The sequence below is a fragment of the Lonchura striata genome, chromosome 2 (genome assembly GCF_046129695.1).
Source record: "Lonchura striata isolate bLonStr1 chromosome 2, bLonStr1.mat, whole genome shotgun sequence".
Classification (NCBI taxonomy): domain Eukaryota; kingdom Metazoa; phylum Chordata; class Aves; order Passeriformes; family Estrildidae; genus Lonchura; species Lonchura striata.
Window position 1 is genome coordinate 90,309,672 of NC_134604.1, and position 19,713 is coordinate 90,329,384.

General features: G+C 39.8%; 1 protein-coding gene across 1 annotated transcript; it reads left to right on the forward strand.

Moving 5' to 3' along the window:
- Nucleotides 1-3,254: 3,254 nt before the first annotated feature.
- On the forward strand, nt 3,255-19,711 carry LOC110478774 (E3 SUMO-protein ligase RanBP2). Its single transcript, XM_077790890.1, has 21 exons — nt 3,255-3,404; nt 5,880-5,947; nt 6,483-6,594; nt 7,199-7,351; nt 8,188-8,418; nt 8,852-8,997; nt 10,380-10,572; nt 11,282-11,372; nt 12,234-12,443; nt 12,982-13,160; nt 13,246-13,421; nt 13,730-13,853; nt 14,195-14,356; nt 14,679-14,816; nt 14,907-15,053; nt 15,485-15,667; nt 15,750-15,833; nt 16,335-16,470; nt 16,646-16,743; nt 17,250-19,600; nt 19,702-19,711. Exons 1-21 carry the CDS (start codon nt 3,330-3,332, stop codon nt 19,709-19,711), a joined length of 5,067 nt encoding a protein of 1,688 aa, XP_077647016.1. The 5' UTR covers nt 3,255-3,329.
- Nucleotides 19,712-19,713: the final 2 nt, after the last annotated feature.

Here is a 19,713-nt window from a genome sequence, read left to right on the forward strand (position 1 = left end):
TATTACCTCTTATTACCTCTCTGGAGTAAATGCTTGAGATGGGTGGGAAAACAGTAAGGCTCTCTTGGATCCCTGAGCTTTTTACCTGTGACTATGTAAATACTTCCTTCTTATCCTGACATAAAAGAGACATATTCCTTTCCTAAAAGCATATTTGACTGTATGTAGTTCTAAGGTTCATAAAAGAAACCTTATGTTTCTTAAGGTTTATGTTTGTTTCATAAGGAATACCTTGATTCTTCTGGATATTTTCTGAATTGGCACAGTTACTAGGTTTTCCTAAAGAAAGTATTTTGTCTGAGTGTAAAACATACATCCTCCTGTTAACTTTTTCTCTCCTGTTTTCACTGTAATGAAGCTGTCTCCTAAAACTTCCAGTTTATTCCTAGGTAGGGTATTTTTTTACTATTTTATCCTACATAATTATTGAATAGGATAATATTTATAAATGTAGTCAGTCCCTTACCCTGTTGAAGACTATAAAAGCTTAAAATGTCCTCAAAAATTATTTACTTAACTAGCACAATAACCCTTTTGGAATTTTGGACTGTGCCATGGATTCAGTAGACCACACACACTCTTGCTTCCTCCTGAAGTTAAAACTGACTTCTAGGTTTTCATGTTACATTGACTGTACATCTCCTCCTTCAGCCTTATGGCTTAGAGCTGGGAAGGGTCACTAGCCCCAAAGCTGAATGGCAAGACCTGGCTTATATTCCCATTGTTCAGGGTTATATCCATCTGCAGCACAGTGGCTTCAGATTTCCCCTCCACTCTGTTGGCCCTTGGGGCCTGACACAGGCTGGGTTTTTCCATTTCCAAGTTCCTGATGGTGAATGCTTCACCAAGGCAGCACCTTCTGTTTCATGAACTCTAGTGCATGTATGTCAGACCCCACGATGTAGCACTCAAAGCATCTGAGGGTACTTCAGGGTTCAAAGACTGATGGAGTATGGAAAAATGCTGGATGGAAGGGACCACTAGAAATCAGCTAGCTCAGCCATCTGCTCAGTGGGTCTAACTTCAGAGTTGCATCAGTGCAGAAGGTCTTGCTTGGCCAAATTGTGAATATCACTATGCAAGATTTCACAGGCCTTTGTGGATAGTATGTTCCAGTGCTTCATCACCCTCATTGGTGAAAATACTATTACTGGAGTCCTGTCTCAAGTGGAGAGTTCCCCAAATCCATACTGCTCTCTTGGGAACTTTGTCATTAACTACCCTGGCACATGGTCATGAAGAGGATTAGTTAAAAGCTGTTGCAAAGCAGAGCCAGGCAGCAAGCTAGCAATTAGGCAGCCTGGACAATTACATGTTTGATGTTTAAGCTCACTTCCTGGTCCAAAGTATTATAAATATTTGAGTAGCTGCACATACTTCCCTAAAAGAGGCAGAGCCTAGTACTGTTTTTCTACCCATGACCCCCTATAAAGTCTGTCAAGGAATCCATGAGCCTGAGATTTGGGAATGGATGCCTCAGAAGCTTTGTCCCTTTCTGCTGTATGGATCAATTATGCGTGGGCAAGAGAAGTTCCTTTAGAAAGCCTGGTTAAGCTGGCAGTAGGGAGCACTCCAGAAAGCCCAGTGGATGTTGCTTTAGGGGGAAGGGCTGAGCCTAAAGCCTTCCTGCTGCCGGCAGTGGCACATCCTGTGCTCAGTTCCGATGAGCACAGTCAGGCTGCAGCGACAGCTCTCGAGCCAATGCTGTCCTGCCTGCTCCTGCGACCACAGGGTAACAAGGGGGTGCCCTTCTACAGCGATGGTGAGACAGTGACCAGTGCCAAAGTACTGGACCTGGTATTAATTCTTTCAGTCAGGGTCTTACATGGATGTTGCTGGTCTTAAAAGTAAAAGTTGGCTATGTTTCCTTATTTTTCCTGCAAAGAGGGTAAGAGCTGTGAGGCTGTCAGTATATTTTAGGTGTAGCAGGAATTCTGTGACTGTCAATGGGTTGTTTGAGATTGAGAACTGGAGAAATTTTTAATTACATTTCTTCAGAGACATGGCCCAGTGGCCTCATTTTGACCAAAGCACCTGAACTGGCAGGAAAGATGGCTAATTCCAGTGAGTAGACTCAGGCTTCCTGCTGGGAATTTCACCACAGGGCTCATCCTTGAGCCACCAAACCTGTAAAACTACAACTTGCAAATCTGTCCTGCCTTGAGGGTTGCTGGTCCATATTTTAGTCCATGTTCCCAGCTGTGTTTTAGGGCTTAATTGTTTAATTATACTATCCACAGTGTCTGGAAAAAAAGGCTTCTCACCACAGCTGCTACAATATTTGGAGACTCATTTTCTAGAACATTGGATCTCAGGAAGAAGGTCTTTATGCTTAAAGATTAAATTTATAGTTGCTCTGAACCACAAACTATAGAATCATAGACTATTACAGGTTGGAAGGGACCTTAAAGATCTAGTCCCAAGCCTCTGCCATGGGGGACACTTCCCACTAGGCCAGATTGCTCAGAATTCCATCCAACCCAGCCTTGAAAACTGCCTGGGATGGGGCACCCACAACCTCTCTGGGCAACCCGCACCAGTGCTTCACTACCATCACAGTGAATAATTTCTTCCTTGTATCTAACCTAAATTGCCCCTCTTTTAACTGTACCCATTACTCCTTGTGCTATCACTACAGTTCCAGACAGAGTCCCTCTCCTGCTTCCCTGTAGGCCCTCAGATACCAGAAGGTTGCCATGAGGATTTCACAGAACCTTCTCCAGGCTGCACAGCCCCAACTTCCTCACCCTATCCTCGAAGGGGAGATGCTCCTCCACCTGGCAGCTTCGTGTCTCTCCTCTGGACTTGCTCCAACAGTTCCACGTCCTTATGGTGTGGGTGCCAGAATTGTTACTTAGCTTTTGGTTATCTAAATATAGATCCATATATAGATATATACACATATATAGAGTATACTATTTCGGTAATAAATGTGTTATCACCATCTATATTTTTACATATTACTGAGGTGAGTTGATTGTATTTTTAGGTGAGTAAATGCTAACGCTTGGCTCCTCACAGTTTTCCGTGACAGATTTTCTACCCCAGCTCCACCGCCTCCCCCTGTCCGTGCGCATGCGCGGATCCGGCCGGGTCCCGCCCCGCGCCCGGCCGTTGATTCGGGGGCGGGGGGCGGGCGCGCCGCACGGCTGAGCGGGAACTTGCGTAACGCGCGGCGGCCGCGGCGCTCCTGCGCTTCCTCCCTCCTTCCCTTCCCTTATTCCCTCCTTCCCCTCCGCGGGCGCCGGGCCAAGGCCGCCGGGCCGACCGGGAAGGCGCGTTCCGCCGCGACAGAGGCCGGGCGCGGTCCCCGCCGCCGCGGCGGCGCCATGATGAGGCGGACGAAGCCCGAGGTGGAGCGCTACGTCGCCTCCTTGCAGGCCGCGGCTCCGTCGCCCAGAGAGGTGAGCGCGGCCTCGCGTTGCCCGCCCGGGCGGGCCGGGGCGCTGCGGCCGCTCCGTGCGGCCGGTGTGGGGCCGGTGTGCGGCCGTTCGTGCGGCCGCCCCGCTGGGGCGCTGGGGGCCCTGCCGCCCGTCCTGAGGGACCGCCGCCCCTCGAGCCCGGCGAGGCCCCGCTGCCGCCGGGCCGGGCGGCGGCCGCTCCCCGCGGGCTCCCCGCGCCGAGCCCGGCGCCTCGCTGCTGGCGCTTGGTCTGCTTGGCCCGTCCTCGTCCTTGGCGGTAAGAGGAAAAAGGTTCCCTCTCTGACGGGGTGTCTTTTTGGAGATACTCAAAACCCACCTGGACGTGCCTGTATCCCGTGCCCTAGGTGACTGAGCCGTTGCAGGGTGTTGGACTAGATGATCTCCAGAGGTCTCTTCCATTCCTGACTATTCTGATATTCTGTGAGTTATGGTGTCTTTGGAAGTATTTCTGAGCACCTAATTACTCAGGGTCTCTGTAAATCGGGTGAGGTGGGGGAAGCTGAGGAAGGGCCAAGGGGTTTGGCGTACTGGAGGAGCTTTCCCGACCTGGGAGCAGTGGTTTGCTAGAGCTGTGCACCTGTAATTTACAACTGGTAAGCCCTAGTATAGTTTTAAAGAGTCCATCAGTTCTCTGAGTACAGACTTCTTCAGTTTTGTAGGAGTTTAGTTCCTGTATTTTCTGAGTTTTGTTTCTCAGAAAAAGATTCCCGGGTTTCGTTTTCTCAGAAGAATCTAATCAAGGGACACGTGAATCACTTTCAGTTTCCTTTTTATGTGTTGTGTCATTAATTTTCTTGTCTTCATAGCAGTATTAGGAGAGGAAGAACTAGAAAAAAAATAATCTTTCTGTTGTATTTTATTAACTGGCCAGAAGGATGAGGACTTCTGCATAACTTGTTACCATTTTTCATTGTATTTGGAAAAGGATCACAGTGAGCAATCTGACGCAGTTCATGGGATCTGATTAATCCTGAAAGATCCTGTTCTACTGCTCTTGAATTGATTTTTTTTTTTTTTTTTTTAGTTAGAATATTCAGCACTATGTTCTATAGTGTGAATACATGCATGTTCACCATTATGCAGTAGGGCCTTTATGTGGGCCATCATCATTATTTTTATCTCTTTCCTAACAGCAACAGAGTTGTTCTGTGGCTTAATTGCTTTGGATGCTGGTTAGAACAGCCAATGGCAAGGACATTACTCTCAGAATCATAGATACTCTTTAATTGTTTTGATGTTCCTACTGAGCTCAAAAGCAAAATAAATCTTCTCCTGTTATGTTTAAGACCAGCTGGTGCATGTTTACTTGTTTAGTTGTTTTTTTTTTTTTTAATAAGTAATGCTTACTACTAATTGTATAAGCACAGTCACTGGTGGAAAATGTTGTTTTTATTTTATGAGGGGGGTGCTTATAAGGCTGCAGAGCATTTATTTTGAGGTTTCTTTTCATCCATGTTTAAAAGAAGATGCCAAATGCAACTCTACTCTGACATGTTTCAGTGTTTCCCTTTTATAATAGGCTTCAAAAATACAGTCTGGAAACCTGAGGTATCCTAGGAGGCCTGCTTTAATTTTTAACTGCTTCTTAAAATTTTTCATTAATAACAGTGGTGAGAGAGGGAGGGAGACTTATAATTCAAGTGAATTCAAAATATATGCAATTATTTGGAATCATAGATGTAGCTAGCTCCAGTATTTTTTTGTTCAAAAGCAAAATTGTTTTTGAACTGATGTTGAGAAGTCAAGCTTTACATTTGGTTTCCTGCTACTTTTTTGCTTGTAACTCTGTCAGTACTTTTAACTCACTCCTTTCACTTTTCCTCCCCATCATGCTTCTGCCACCTTGGCTACTTTGTTAACTACCTTGTAACAGAAAGATTGTTTCACCTCTTGCTCCCAGGGTGTTTTTTTTAATTATTTTAGTCAGAAATCAACTATTACATAAATTTATTTTTTACCCAAATTGAGAATTACTTAAATGGAAGTTGCTTTTTCCTCAATTATACTTAAACGTATACAAGTATACTTAGTAGCGTCTAATGGCAGTACACTCCAGTAGGGCTAAATGGCAGATCTCTCTGGATTTGTAGAATATCTTTTTTCCTCACTACATTGCAAAGCAATAAACTAAATGTAGATTACACTATTCTTCCATTCTCTTTAATAAGTGATGTGTGAAGTACCATGTATGTAAAGGCTTGTTGTTTTCCTCTCTTGTAATCTCTATCTTCTTAGTAACCTTTTTATATCAAAAACTTTTATTCTTTTCATTCTTAAAACTACAACTTTCAGAAATGAACTCTTATATATGATGGATGGGTGGTTTTGAGCTGATAATATTGTCAGATCCAGTCACTTGAGTATTAGGCATTGCTGAACAGAAAGGTCACTCAATAGGGATTTACTTTTGAAGTACCGAATGTCTAAAGTGTGTTTGTTGTCATTTTTCTCCTTCAGAAATCGATGAAAGGATTCCTCTTTGCTAAGCTGTACTTTGAAATAAAAGAATATGAACTTGCTAAAAGGTAACATGCATTGATGGACATTTGTTTTTTTGTTCTCTAAAGTGTAAAAGGAAAGCTTTGTTTATATGAAGTAGACCAGAGAAACCAAGACGAATATCATGCTGCTTTAAGCTAGCAGTCAGTGTGGGCATTGAGTTCTATTTAGATCTTTGTAAAACAATAATTTAAAAGAATATTAGCTACATAGTACTGAAAAAACTTACCTGGCTGAAATGGTTGGTTTTTTGCTTGTTGTATTAAATAGTTTTTACCATTAATACAAATTCCTGCTTTTGTTATTTTAATAAATGGAAATAGTGGCTGGTGAGTAAGTAGCATTTGTACAGGTATAAACCACATTGCTGCTTACTTAAAGGTCTTGACAAAGTGCCTGGAACAAAACATGTCTATACTTCTGTTGTCTGGCCAAAGCATCTAGAACAAAATATGTCTGTGTGTGCTGTATGGCAGATAAAGTTGCCATTAGAGCTTGGGTGGGAGGGGGAATGTTAGTGAAAAATGCTGGTCAAGTAATTGACTTTTTTCCCCTTCATAGATATATATCTACATACCTCAATGTACAAGAGAGAGATCCCAAAGCACACAGATTTCTTGGACAAATTTATGAAGCTGAGGGTAACATAGAAAAAGCTTTTGGGTGCTACAAGGTAAGTACTACATTCAACTACAACCCCTAATGTTCTGCTTTATTCCTTTATAAATGGATTTCTATAAAACCCTTCTGTGGCAGAGCATTCTCAAAGCCATAGAAGAAAACATGCTCCTGGGAAGACTGTTTCATACACACTTGACAATGGAAAGCACATGAAGCACTGCAGAGAAGATTCTTCACTTGATATTGTTTGCTTCTGTAGTATATTTTCAAGTTGCATCTTTGTTTTTTCCTCTGGACTTGATCTTTGTGCTACCTTGTGTTAAATTCTCCCCAAGTCATGCATAGCCTTTTGGACTACTGTTATAGAATCCTGTAATGCAAATGGTCATGACAACTGGAATTTAGTTGCTATTAGAAAACTGCAGGCTTACTGCAGTTTTCCGCTTTTCTGAATTTTAGCAGTTTTATATGGGTGCTGTAGACTAGTGGTAACATGTAGAAAGGTTTTTCTTATATACTCTGTATTTATAGATTGAACTAATTTGAGTGGATGGGTATGTTTGCGGGGGCATAACTCTTACCTGTTCTACATGGATCATAAGTTGAAGTTGCCTTTTTTTTTTTTTAACTCCTATGTTTGCATGGCGGAAAAATAGCGTTCTGTGGAGTTGAACCCAACACAGAAAGATCTTGTATTGAAGATTGCAGAGTTACTATGCAATAATGATGTTACTGATGGAAGAGCAAAATACTGGGTTGACAGAGCTGCTAAGCTCTTTCCTGGGAGCCCTGCTATTTACAGGTTGAAGGTAAGTCAAAATTACCTTTGTTCAAAGGCTTGAACAAATTTTCAGCACCTGTCTGGAGTGCCTTTTGCATGTGACCTCAAGCAAAACTATTATTGTAGCATCTTTCACACTAATTAGGTGTTATACTCCTTCTAGTCTGACATTTTTGTCCAGTTTTAAAGGAAGCTGCAGCTGCATGCTATCATACCCTTTCTAATGTGGGAAGTTTAATCCTCTTGCAAAATGCTGGGAAATTGTTATTTATCACAGTCAAGAAGCTAAAGACTAGACAGGTGTCACTTGTTCTTTCCATTGTGTCAGTGGCAGGAAGGTAGCCAATCTGTGAACTTAGACTTTCTTGCTTTGCACTGCTGTTTTGTTTTTAAATTTGTATTATGAGCATTTTTGTGGAATGTGAGAAAATTCTCAAATACCGTGTAAATACTTTGCACAATGCAATTCACTTTTGCACAGGTATGTTAATTTTGTGTAGCTTTTTAAATTTGTGTAATTTTGGGCAGCAGCCACATTGAAGTCTCAAGGTGTCTGGATTTCTTTAAAGCAAGGTAGTCTATGGCATGGTCTGCTGTCATGAACCAAATGATTTGAGAAGCATGTCTCTCTCTTGGTAAGAGGCAAATTCTTCTGAGGACTTTTCTTCTGTGATAGTCATATACATTTTTAAATATTTGAGTATTTAATCAAACTTCATGTAGTACCTGAAAGCTATTAAAAGTACCCTAGCTAGAGCAATGTAGTCTATGTAGTGGAGGAAAGAATGATACCTAGTACTATAGTTGCTCAAAAGACTGATGTGGGAAATGAAATATTAACATGTTCCCTTCATGTTTCAACAGGAGCAGTTACTGGATTGTAAAGGTGAAGATGGGTGGAATCAGCTTTTTGACTTGATTCAAGCAGAACTTTATGCAAGACCAGATGATATCTACATAAACATCAGACTAGTTGCGCTCTATCGTTCAAATAACAGATTAAAGGATGCTGTGCTCCACTGTCAGGAGGCAGAGAAGAGAATACCTTTGCAGTCAAGCTTGGAATGGTGTTCCTGTGTTGTAGAGACACTTGAGGTGTTTAATCATATTTTGATCCTGTGGTAGTCTTCCATATCTTTTTACCTGGTCTATTTCTCTTAGTGTCCTTATTGTGACATCTATTTCTCAAGGGAATTAACTCCTTCAAATGCAAGTCTACTGAAACCAGGAACTACAAAATCCTTCTTGTGTTTTTTTTTTTTAATTGGAATTTTCTCCCTAAAATTAAACTTTATAGTGCTATTGAGTTTCTAACTTCAAAAGCTGAGTTAGACACAGCAGTTCCATTAGGGATAAAATTGCTCAAACAAGTAGTTCCCTGGAATTTTGCTGCTGAAGAATATGTTAAGGTCTCTCCTGTGAAACTGGATTATGCAATAAATGCTTCTAGTGTGTTATGGAGAAGTACTGCCCTTGTCTTCATGGAAGGATGACTGTTCCTTATCCTGTGATGAACTTTCTTCTTTAGGAATATCTGGAATCTTTACAAGACTTGGAGTATGATAAAAATAACTGGAGAACTATCAAGAAAGATCATCTGCTGGCCTATTCCAGCTTTGTCAAACTGAGACTTTCTTCTAGAGATGTTCAGGAGTGCAGAGAGGCACTTGAAAGGTACTGTTTGAACTTTTCTGTAGTAAGAAAAAGCCCTCTAACAATCGTTTGGGGTCACATAACATCTGCCAAGCTTCTGTTTCATAGTTTTTGTTGGTTTTGGATAGGAGAGGATATTCTCTATACTGACCACCAAGAGTGGTTCTTACTGGGTGTGAACTCCAAGCGATCTTTTGACAGATGTTTAAATGGTCAGCACACAGCCATGGAGAAGACTCATTTATATCCTTGTACATTCTTTTCCTTTGATTAGAAAAGTTGTTCTGTACTTCAGCTATTGACTAGTCCAGATTTCCCAGACAATTGGAAAAAAAACACTGACCCAAAGAACTCCAATCCAATGCAACAAAAGTCTAACTGAAAAGCCAAAACTACCTCTTGTGTATTAACTTTGTCCTAGTCATTCTATTCTTAAATAACACAGCACACTGGAGTAATTAGGAACTTTGTGTATCTAGTATAATGAGGAGGAAGGAAACCACCTGAAGCAAGAATAGCCTCCTTCAGAGAAAACTGGTAGTGTTACAGCTATCTTAAAGGTTTACCATCTGTGGTGCACCTAGAGTAGTACAAAACAGTGTTTGTAGCCAATAATTTGATTTAGATCTATTTCTTTCTTGCCATTATCTTTCCTTTGTTACTGGTTTTTACTAACTTGTTCCTCAGTAGTATAATGGCTGTTATATTGCATTCTGTAAAAATATTCTTGACTCTGTTAATCTTGCATGAGTATTTGAAGCAGTACAGAATGGATGAGCAATATTTAATGCCCCAGTATATTTTATTTTTCTCCTCTAACATTGACCATGTTGGGTTTTCTACTTCTGATTTATTAGTGTTTTGAGATGTTCACATCTGAAGCACTTCCAGATCATGTCAACGCTAACAGCCATTATAGTCTTGTCCAGTAATTGAAAAATTGTTTCAACTGTTTTCTGGAAGCCCTCTCCTGAGTGGGAATTGTATAGTAATCTACAGGCTATAAAATTTCTGTAGTTCCTTCTTTTTTTGAAGAGCCTGTTAAACAGTATTTTGGATCTTTCTGATCTGAAAAGAAAGAGCAGAATCAATAATACCTCCTGTATGTCTAAATCTGCAGTAGTGAACAAGTTTATCCACGTGGTTCAGGACAATAGTTTTAAAAGTAGCTGTGCAAAAATGTGATGAAAAAGACTAAGTATCTAGGTAATACTTACTTAAATAAACTTGACAGCTTTGGGAGTATGAGGTGATTATACTTTCTAGTAACTAGAAACAATAGAAACAGTACTTACTATTGACTCATGAAGTTAATTAATTGACAGTTAAATAGCATGAACAAAAATCAGCTGCTATAGCTTTTACCAGGACTCTGTTTAGAATTAGTCTTCTCTGCATTTTAGTTTTGATCATGTGCTTCAGTCGGTAAAACCATATGTGAGTGTGGCTGACGAGTTGTCTCGTACCTATGTGGAAATGAAAGGACAGCTGTACATGCATGCTGGAGCTTTGCTGCTGAAAATGGCCCAAGACAATGAGACACAGTGGAGAGCTATGTGTGAACTAGCAACATTATGTTATCTCCTGAGTTTTCAGGTAAATGGTTTTTCAGTCTAAGCCTTCAGTTGATGGTTTTCTTGAAATTTTCCAGCTGTGCATGTGTTGAATTCCTGTATTCCTGAGATGAACTAGTGTTTATGTATCTAAAGGAGAACTCTGTCCTCAGTCGCAGAACTCTCCTCTCTCACAATTGTTTAAAAGTTTCAAATGACACAAATAGCATAAAAGTATACCTTCAATTGTTCCCCTTGCCAGAGTAACCTGGTTCTTAAGTATTAGTGCATTTATTTCTTGCAGTATATTTCCTTTTTCATAGTAAAAGTACACATGTTGAGTGTTACTCCTATAGGGAGGGAAGGAGAGGAATTGAATAGTTCCCATATACTTGTTGGATAGACAACAGAATTTAAAAAAAAAAAAAAGTTCTTTGCCTTATGAATTCTTTGCCTTAGCTGTCCTTTTTATACCATTGCTTGCATTGCAGGTATTACTTGCTCTTTTGTACACTTAATATAATTTCAATAGCTATACTTGCACATCTGTGTACTTTAGGTGGGTTCTCTGCTCTCTTTGCCCATCCCACCCAGAACTACAACCCAATACATGTGTCTTCAGAATGAATAATGCCTGTTTTCTTAAAGCTTTCTAATGCTAAAAATAGTTTATTTCCTAGTTTCTAAGGCTCATTTAGATGTCCTGCTCTTACTGTGAAAAACCTGTAACAATTTTCTCCTTACTTCACCAGGTTCCTAAACCAAAGTCAAAACTCATAAAGGGGGATCAAACCGGACAAGATATGCTAGAAATGTTGGCCTGTGATCGAAAAAGCCAGTCTGGTAATAAAAAAAAAACAGCTGCATTGTTCCATTTTAGTGCTGCAGATTTACTGTAAAGTCCAAGATTTGTTAAAGAACACATTTGTGTATCTTGTAATGTTATCACTCCAATATATAGTAAAGCCTTATAGATTCTGACTACATATGTGAAACAAAACAGTAGTTTGGTTCTGACACCTAAAGTTATTTTTCTCCTCTTAAGCCTCTGGTAGAGTGTGTTCTCCTTGTTTCAATAGTGGTTGAGTTTTTTCCTCCTTTTTGACTTTCTAGCATGCTAAGGTAGAATTTAGTTTTATTGTCTATAAACCTGCTGGAAATGGCTTCTGCCTGCTGATGCTATTTTGCAAGTATTGTTAGCCCCAAGAGGGAAAGAAAATATTTGTTTGTTTCCCTGATGTTTTTGTCCTTTCACTTGTTCATCAGCAGCTTTGTTCTTTTTCCTGCCAAGTGCACAGTGTTTCAGTCTACAAAATTCTTAGAGGGCCTAGATGAAAACATGAAGCTGCCAGAGATCAGGTTCATTTACTTTAGAATGGATTTCATTAGCATGGACTTCTGCCTGTATTACAGCTGAAAGCTCACTTGCAATGCCCTTAGAAAAATCACAGTAGGAGTGCTTTATTTTCCTAAAGAACTGCATTTACAAATTCTTTAGGGTTGTTGTCACTAAAAGCTTGGCAAGCCTATGTGCTGAAGCACTGACCTAATTACAGGGAGAAAATACCTGAACAGTCTGTAGGTTTCATAAGGGGAAATCCTGATTCCCATCCAGCCTTCAGTAGCAAAGAGCAGTCCAGCATAGCAAATACTGCTTTCCTCATGTTCATTGTTTTATTTATGTGAAGTGATATTTTTTTCTAGGTCATATGCTGCTGAACTTAAGTAATGGCAAGCAAGACTTCTTTAAAGAGGTTGTGGAATCATTTGCAAACAAGAGCGGCTCATTTGCATTGTTTGATAGCCTGTTTGAGAGTGGAACATCTAGAGAGAGGTCTTTTATTGGCACAGATGATATTGGAAATGTCAGTACACAAGCACCAGTGCAAATGGAACTTCACAAATATGATATTGGTAAGAAGTGTTACTTTCTGAAACTCAACACCACTTTGTGTACCAGAACCTCTTCTGCAAATACTTGTGCAAGAGGTACTGGTACACAAATACTTGTACTGCAACAAAAGACAAATACCTGGAATGTCTGTCCAAAGTTGTCTTAATGTCATAGGAAAAACCTATACTTTATTGCAATGTAAAGAAGTGCTTCTTCAGTAATTCCTTAAGGATTTTTGGAGAAGTAAGATTTTTGGTTTGGTAAAATTAGGTGTCTATTGGACTGAATAAAGTGAGAATGGAGATGAGCGTCATCCCCTCAGAAGGTTAAGCAATTGATGGCTTTAAGCATTTAGATGAATCTTGGTATGTTTATCTATACTGAACCTGGAAACCCTTTGTAACTGAAACCTGTAATCTTGATGCTCATTGGTCTTACAGTATCTTTGGCCCCTCTGACAGAGAGTGCAATGTGAAACCCAGCTTTGATCAGATAGTAGTATTGAGGGCTTGCTGGAAAGACATTGACATTGGCATCCAACCTTGTTTTTTTGCATAGGTGCCATTCGATTGCACAATGGCAGTCTCCAGCACCTCGTGTGGCTTGGCTTGCAGTGGAACTCTATGTCAGTCTTACCCCCCATGCGCAAATGGTTAAAACAGCTTTTTCACTTGCCTCAAGAAACATCAAGACTTGAGACAGATGCTCCTGAATCTATTTGCCTGTTAGACCTTGAAGTAAGTGAACTTGAAAGTTTTTTAAGGTACTGTACAGGTTAAGTTTTTTGATAATTATTAACTTTAATTTGTTTTTTAAAAACAGGTATTTCTACTTGGGGTGATATTCACTAGCAACTTACAACTGCAAGAGAAGTTTAATTCTCACTACAGTGCACATCAGCCTCAATTCTTACCATTGCCAATATGCAAACAACTCTATACTGAAAAGCAAAGATCCTGGTGGGATGCTGTTCGTACTCTCCTTCAGAGAAAATCAGTGTAAGGCTTTTTCAGTTTGGAAATGTTTAATCAAGTTTTTAGGGAGTGTCTGCTACAATAGTTTGGATTATCTCTATAGGTTCTTGTAAAATTAATTTTTTTGACATATTTTTTACATTGATTTTTTGTAGCAGGGACTTGATATTCTTGAAAGATTTCTGTAAAGGGAATTTTCATTTCTAACAGTGCATTTCTTACCTAGAGGCAAATTAGGACTAAAGCTACAGGCTGTATTCATCAAGTGAATGGTATGTGAACAGATGAAAACCACAAAATACTAATCAAGGAATGTTTCTTCTGATATTCAGACCAGGAACAGCAGCAAAACTGAGGCTTATTGTACAGCATGGCATAAGTACTCTGCGAACACTGGACAAGCATGGCCTTCAACCTGCCTTAATCATATACTGGGCAAAAAGCTTGCAGAAAACAGTAAGCAGAGGTTATTTTTAAATACATGGAAGTAAAAGTTTTTCTTATTTTATCAATTATGAACAAACTGCGGGTATGGGGGCTGGGATGAATGTGTATTCTTAAGAACAGCTGATTATTTTATCAGGCAAATGTATTGTTCTAGTCACTCTATGAAGTACTCTTGTCTTAAACTGTAGTGTTGTTTTCTACATGTATGTTACTTAACATAGCTACTCTGCTTAATGTCAGAGAAGGACTTTGGAACTCTTAAAGAAAATAGGAGGAAGGATATGTAGGAATAGCATTTTGACTTGCATTTGTTGAAGTAACATCTGCATATATTCTCTTTTCTTCAACAGGGAATTAACCTTAACTCCTTCTATGACCAGAAGGAATATATTGGACGAAGTGTCTACTACTGGAAGAAAGTTCTGCCTATGCTGGAAATTATCAAAAAGAGGAGGAGTATTTCTGAACCTACTGATCCTCTCTTCAAACACTTCCATAGTGTAGACATTCAGGTACAGATCAATTGGGCCGAGGCTGAAGAGAAGGGTCTTGGTCAGAAATGTACATAGTTGTGGGATTTTTGTCTGCATCGTACTATTCCATGTTTTTACTACTGTGAAACTCTTAAAGGTGAGATTTGGTAGCAGTGTTTTATAAAAGGGGAAAACTCTCTCCTTGTAATTTTGGTCTTACCTTTGAAATTATGTTTATGATTTGAAGGCACCGAATATCCTCGGTAACAAATTTCTTGAAAAAGAATTCTCCCTGTGTTACAGGAGAAAGGGTTATGTCGTTACATTATTAAGTACAAGTTTACCTTCACTTTATTTGTAGGTCTTTCAGGTTGCAGCGTATGAAGAAGACGCACAGATAGCATTTGCTATGTTGGATGCAGTTGACGGCAAAACTGATGATGCTTTAATAGCATTTGAAGCTATTGAGAATGTAGTGTCATACTGGAATCTTGCCATGGTAAGTTTGTAAGTTGCATTACCCAGAAATGCTTCTCTTTATTCAGTTTCCTTCTGACTGATGCTATTCACTCTGCATCCTGTTCTTCAGATTTTCCAAAGAAAAGCGGAAGAGATCGAAAATGATGTCATGTTGCCAGAAGAACATGAGGAGCATAAAACTTACCTTCTTAAAGCCAAATATTATCTAATGAAAATTATTGCAGAAAGCTCCTCAGATATGTCAGTTACTGAGAAAGTAAGTAACTCTTTCTTTAAAAACTTCTTCCAAGTAATGCAGTAGCTTAGGTTACTGTTCGAAAAACAAAATCCTTTGCATTCAAGGTAGTTTTCTTTATTTTTTAGTTCAGGCTTTCAGGCAAACTAAATTCTGGGTAACTTCTGTAACGGTACCAGATCATGTGGTATCCTGGCTACCCTGTGGATGAAAGCTTTAATGTAAACAAATAGCTTTTGGCACTGTCTTTTAGTTTGATAGCTTGAAAAAATAAAATAGTTTGTGAGTTGTTTTCTTATGTGAATCCGAACAAGCTAAGAGCTTCGCTGAAAAAAGCCCCAGTGTTTATGTAATGAAAGACTTGTGAATTGCTCAATAGCCAGAATTAATGTAGTTTATCTTATTCTGAGGGAGAATTGCAATTATGACTCATGTTTGAAAAAACTTTCTAGTTGCCAGTGTCTCTTGAAACTGTGAGAGAAGTGTTAGATACAGTGATCCAGGAACTTGGTGAGAATGGTGAAGAGGGAAGTCTGGCCTTCAGAAATGGTCTGCCACGAACTGTAGATTCAGCAATGAAACATTCCACTCCGTCACCAACCAAATTCTCTTTTTCACCATCTAAGACCTACAAGGTATGTTAGCTAGTTGTTACTTCAGAGAATTGTTATCTTGTAAGAAAAATTCAAATTAATCAATTAACTTTTCTTTTCCTAGTTCTCTCCGAAAACTCCCCCTCAGTGGGCAGAAGACCATAAATCTATACTTCAAATGATTTGTCAGCAAGTGGAAGCTTTAAAGGTAAAAGTTCTGTCACCATATTCAGTAATGAACTGTTAGCCTTTTAGTTACAGTAAGGATCTAGTGATAAGAGCATAGGCTAACTTACAGTTCCTAGAATTACTTTCTGTATATAGCTGCCTAAAATGAGTACCAGAGTAAATCCTTTTGCTTAAAAGCTCCTCTTTGGGACTTGGACAGGAGTGCTAAGGCAACCCGTCTAAGGGACTCTTTCTGTACATGGAAAGAATTTTGCTTTTATCAGCTTTGTTCTTGTCCACTTGGTTCTGGGTTTTTTACTGGCTTGTTCTGGCTTTAGGGACTGTGGAAGTACTTTGTACTCCATGGCCGTGTCTTGCATGATCTGGCAGGTATTTCTTCGCTTGGTTTGTTTTTAATTACCCCCATACCCTGGATTGAACATGCTTTTGAACAGCAAAAGGGTGGCAATGATGCCTTATATTTTCTTCAACAAATGTCTGCGCAATAGATACACTCTTTCTTGGCACCCTGTTTCAACAGAATGAAATGCAAGAAATGAAACTTAATAATTCCAACACAAATGCATCTCCTCGGTGGCCTGCTGAAAACTATGGAACTGATGCAATACCAGACAATTACCAGAGAGCACAAAATCTTCATGAAGCCCCTTTAACAGGCAAGTTGCTGCAGAATTTTTATCTAAATACTTAGCTAAATAAAATAAGACTTTTGTAAATAATGCTGAAATGTTTTAGTGAGTCACAGTTAAAAACTGATTGCTGGGAAGAGTATGTAGAAAACAACAACAAAAAAATATAAGTGTTAACTGTTTTCCTGGTGTTCCTTTTTAGTTGCTACCACTGGCCCATCTGTGTTCTACAGCCAGTCACCTGCCTATAACTCTCAGTATCTTTTGGGAACTGCTGCAACTAATGTAACACCAGCAAAGGTGAGAATAAATTTATTTCTCTAAATTGCTTCCAGTGATCTCCCAAAAATGACTGACTGGTTTTGATTCTGTACTAGCTGGATGCAATTGCAGTTCCTGATGTAGAATTTGGTCAATTTAAACTGCTAGGGATACAATTATAATTTGTCTCCCTGCTTAACTTCTGGAATAGGAAAAACTAGAAAACTATATTTTATGTGTGTGTACATTTCTCCTATAGCTATGTGTGATAGCACTTAATTATTCCCCCATTTAAATGTGTGGCAAAAGAAAATGGGGTTTTCAAAGCTTTCTTTCATGAAAAACCCACTCATATTGTGCCCCTTTTTCAATGTTTATTCTTGAAAGCCCATCAAGTTTTAAACTAAGGTAAAACTGGTTTAGGTTTAAACTTGAAAGCATGCCTTTCTTTTAAGAGTACGTGTTATGTGGGCTTCAGCACAGTAAGATTTTGTCCTCTTTGTTACTGTAATAAGCAGAGCACTTGTTTTCTGCTTTTTCTTTAGCCTCCTGTCTATGGCATGAACCGACTTACGCCTCAGCCACATATATATTCCTATCAGCCACCACCCATGCATACTCCACCTTTGCAAAACACTTCTGGTTGTATGTTTTCTCAAGAAATGTATGGCCCACCTCTGCGTTTTGATTCTCCTGGTACTACACTAATTTCTCCTCGTACAGCTGATGACTATTACAACTACAGCGTTCCACAGGCAAGCACCAATCCAACACTGCCTAAACCAGGTTATTTCACAAACCGTTCAGTCACACCACCCACTTTAAAGCCTGCAGAACCAAAAGCAATGCCTAAATTTGGACAGCCGGGAGCAGCAGAAGGATCAAAACCACCTCTGCCAACACCAGCACAGCCAAGTCAGCCGACAACTTTCAAGTTTAAACCTAACTTCAAGTCTAATGATGGGGACTTCACTTTTTCTTCTCCCCCTCAAGTTGCACCACAGCCTCTTAATGCACCTTTTAATAGTAAAGAAAGCCTCTTGGATCTTCTAACATCTGATAAACCTTTAGAGGATGATAGATATGTTGAACAAAAGCCAGTTAGCGATCCCACAAACAGTTCAAGAAATATCTTCAGTTTTAGTAATAAACATATTCCAGGCATCTCTCTTCGAGAAAACATGGGGCAAAATGCACACAAAAACCTGGGTGTTGAGAAGAGTGATGCATTTGGTGTTCAAGAACCAAGTAAGCCTGTATTTATGGCTTCAAATTCAGATTTGGCCAATAGAAGTCATGAAACAGAGGGAGGAAGCACCCATGGTGGAGATGAGGATGATGACGGTCCTCATTTTGATCCTGTGGTGCCACTTCCTGATAAGATTGAAGTAAAGACAGGTGAGGAAGACGAAGAAGAGTTCTTCTGCAACAGAGGCAAGCTCTTTCGTTTTGATGCAGACTCTAAAGAATGGAAAGAAAGGGGTATTGGAAATGTAAAAATACTGAAACATAAAGTGTCTGGCAAATTTCGTCTCTTAATGAGACGAGACCAAGTGCTGAAAATATGTGCAAATCACTACATAAATACTGATATGAAATTAACTCCAAATGCTACCTCAGATAAGTCATTCGTGTGGCATGCTTTAGACTATGCAGATGAATTGCCAAAGCCAGAACAGCTTGCAATTAGATTTAAAACACCTGAAGAAGCAATGCTCTTCAAAAAAAAGTTTGAGGAGGCACAAAATATTTTAAAATCCTTGGGATCAAGTGCTGATACGTCTGTGGCTCAAAGCACTGGGACTGCAAAAGAAACAGCAAATCAGGACGTCAAGGAGCCCAACAGAACCACTTCTGGAACCATGAACTTGGGCTTTCAGTTTCTAAAAGATGGAACAAGCAGTGAACGTGACAGCAAAGGCACCCTTACAGCTACATCCACCACATCTAGCACTACCATTTCATCTGGGAAGGATGCTCAGCAAGCCTGTTCTTCTGGTGGGTTTGGGCAGCATCTCTTGAAGAAGGACCAATGGGAGTGTAAAGTATGTTTAGTTCCAAATGAAGCAACTGTAAAGAATTGTGTATCATGTCAAAGTCCAAATTCAAGTATGTGGGAAACACATGGCACCCCATTAACTGGCTCTGCAAGTTTGAAAGCAAGTGGTAACACAGTGCAGGACAAGTTTGGATCTGCTTTTGCTAAAAAGGAAGGTCAGTGGGAGTGCTCTGTATGCGTAACTCAAAATGAAGCAAAAGATGTGAATTGCTGTTCTTGTCAGAGTCCAAAACCTCAAAATCAAACAAATACATCCACACCTTCTGTTCAGGCATCTGTTGCACTGGGGCTTGGTTCCATTGCTGATACAAGTAAGCCACAGAAAAATGGGTTTGAAGGGCTTTTTACTAAGAAGGAAGGTCAGTGGGATTGTACTACTTGTCTTGTGAGGAATGAAGGTTCTTCACTAGCCTGCATAGCCTGCAAAACGCCTAATCCATCTGGTAAACCAGCTGGTGAGACTTTGCCAACTCCTGCTTTTGGCTTGAAAAGTAAATTGCCTGACCTTGATGGAGGACAGTTGCGAACAGGATTTAAGTTTGGTCTTGAGCAAGGCAAGACACCACCATTTACGTTTCAGGTTTCTTCTGATACTGAAGCTAAGCCTGCAAAGGAAGGATTTAGCTTTTCAATGCAAATGCCTGCAGATGGATTTAAATTTGGAATACAGGAATCTAGTAAAAATACCCCTAAGAAAGATGAGCCATCCAAAGAGCATATGACTGGTTTCTTAAAAAGCATTGATGAAAAAGACAAAAAGGAACTGCCTTCAGACAGTGGAACTGCATTCCAATTTCAAGAAACAGCAGACAAGGAGAAAATTGACTTTGTTTTTGGGCAAAATAGCAACACTTCTACTTTTGCTGAGCATGCAAAAAATATTCCTAGGGAAGGCTTTCAATTTGGCAAAAAGGACCCTAACTTCAAAGGCTTTTCAGGTGCAGGTGAAA

Excerpts from the sequence above, each read along its gene's own strand:
- LOC110478774 (XM_077790890.1), top strand. The coding sequence starts at position 3,330 with ATGATGAGGCGGACGAAGCCCGAGGTGGAGCGCTACGTCGCCTCCTTG. Across the intron at positions 12,444-12,981 it reads ACTTCACAAATATGATATTG|GTGCCATTCGATTGCACAAT; the intron begins GTAAGAAGTGTT and ends TTTTTTGCATAG. Across the intron at positions 14,817-14,906 it reads CATACTGGAATCTTGCCATG|ATTTTCCAAAGAAAAGCGGA; the intron begins GTAAGTTTGTAA and ends CCTGTTCTTCAG.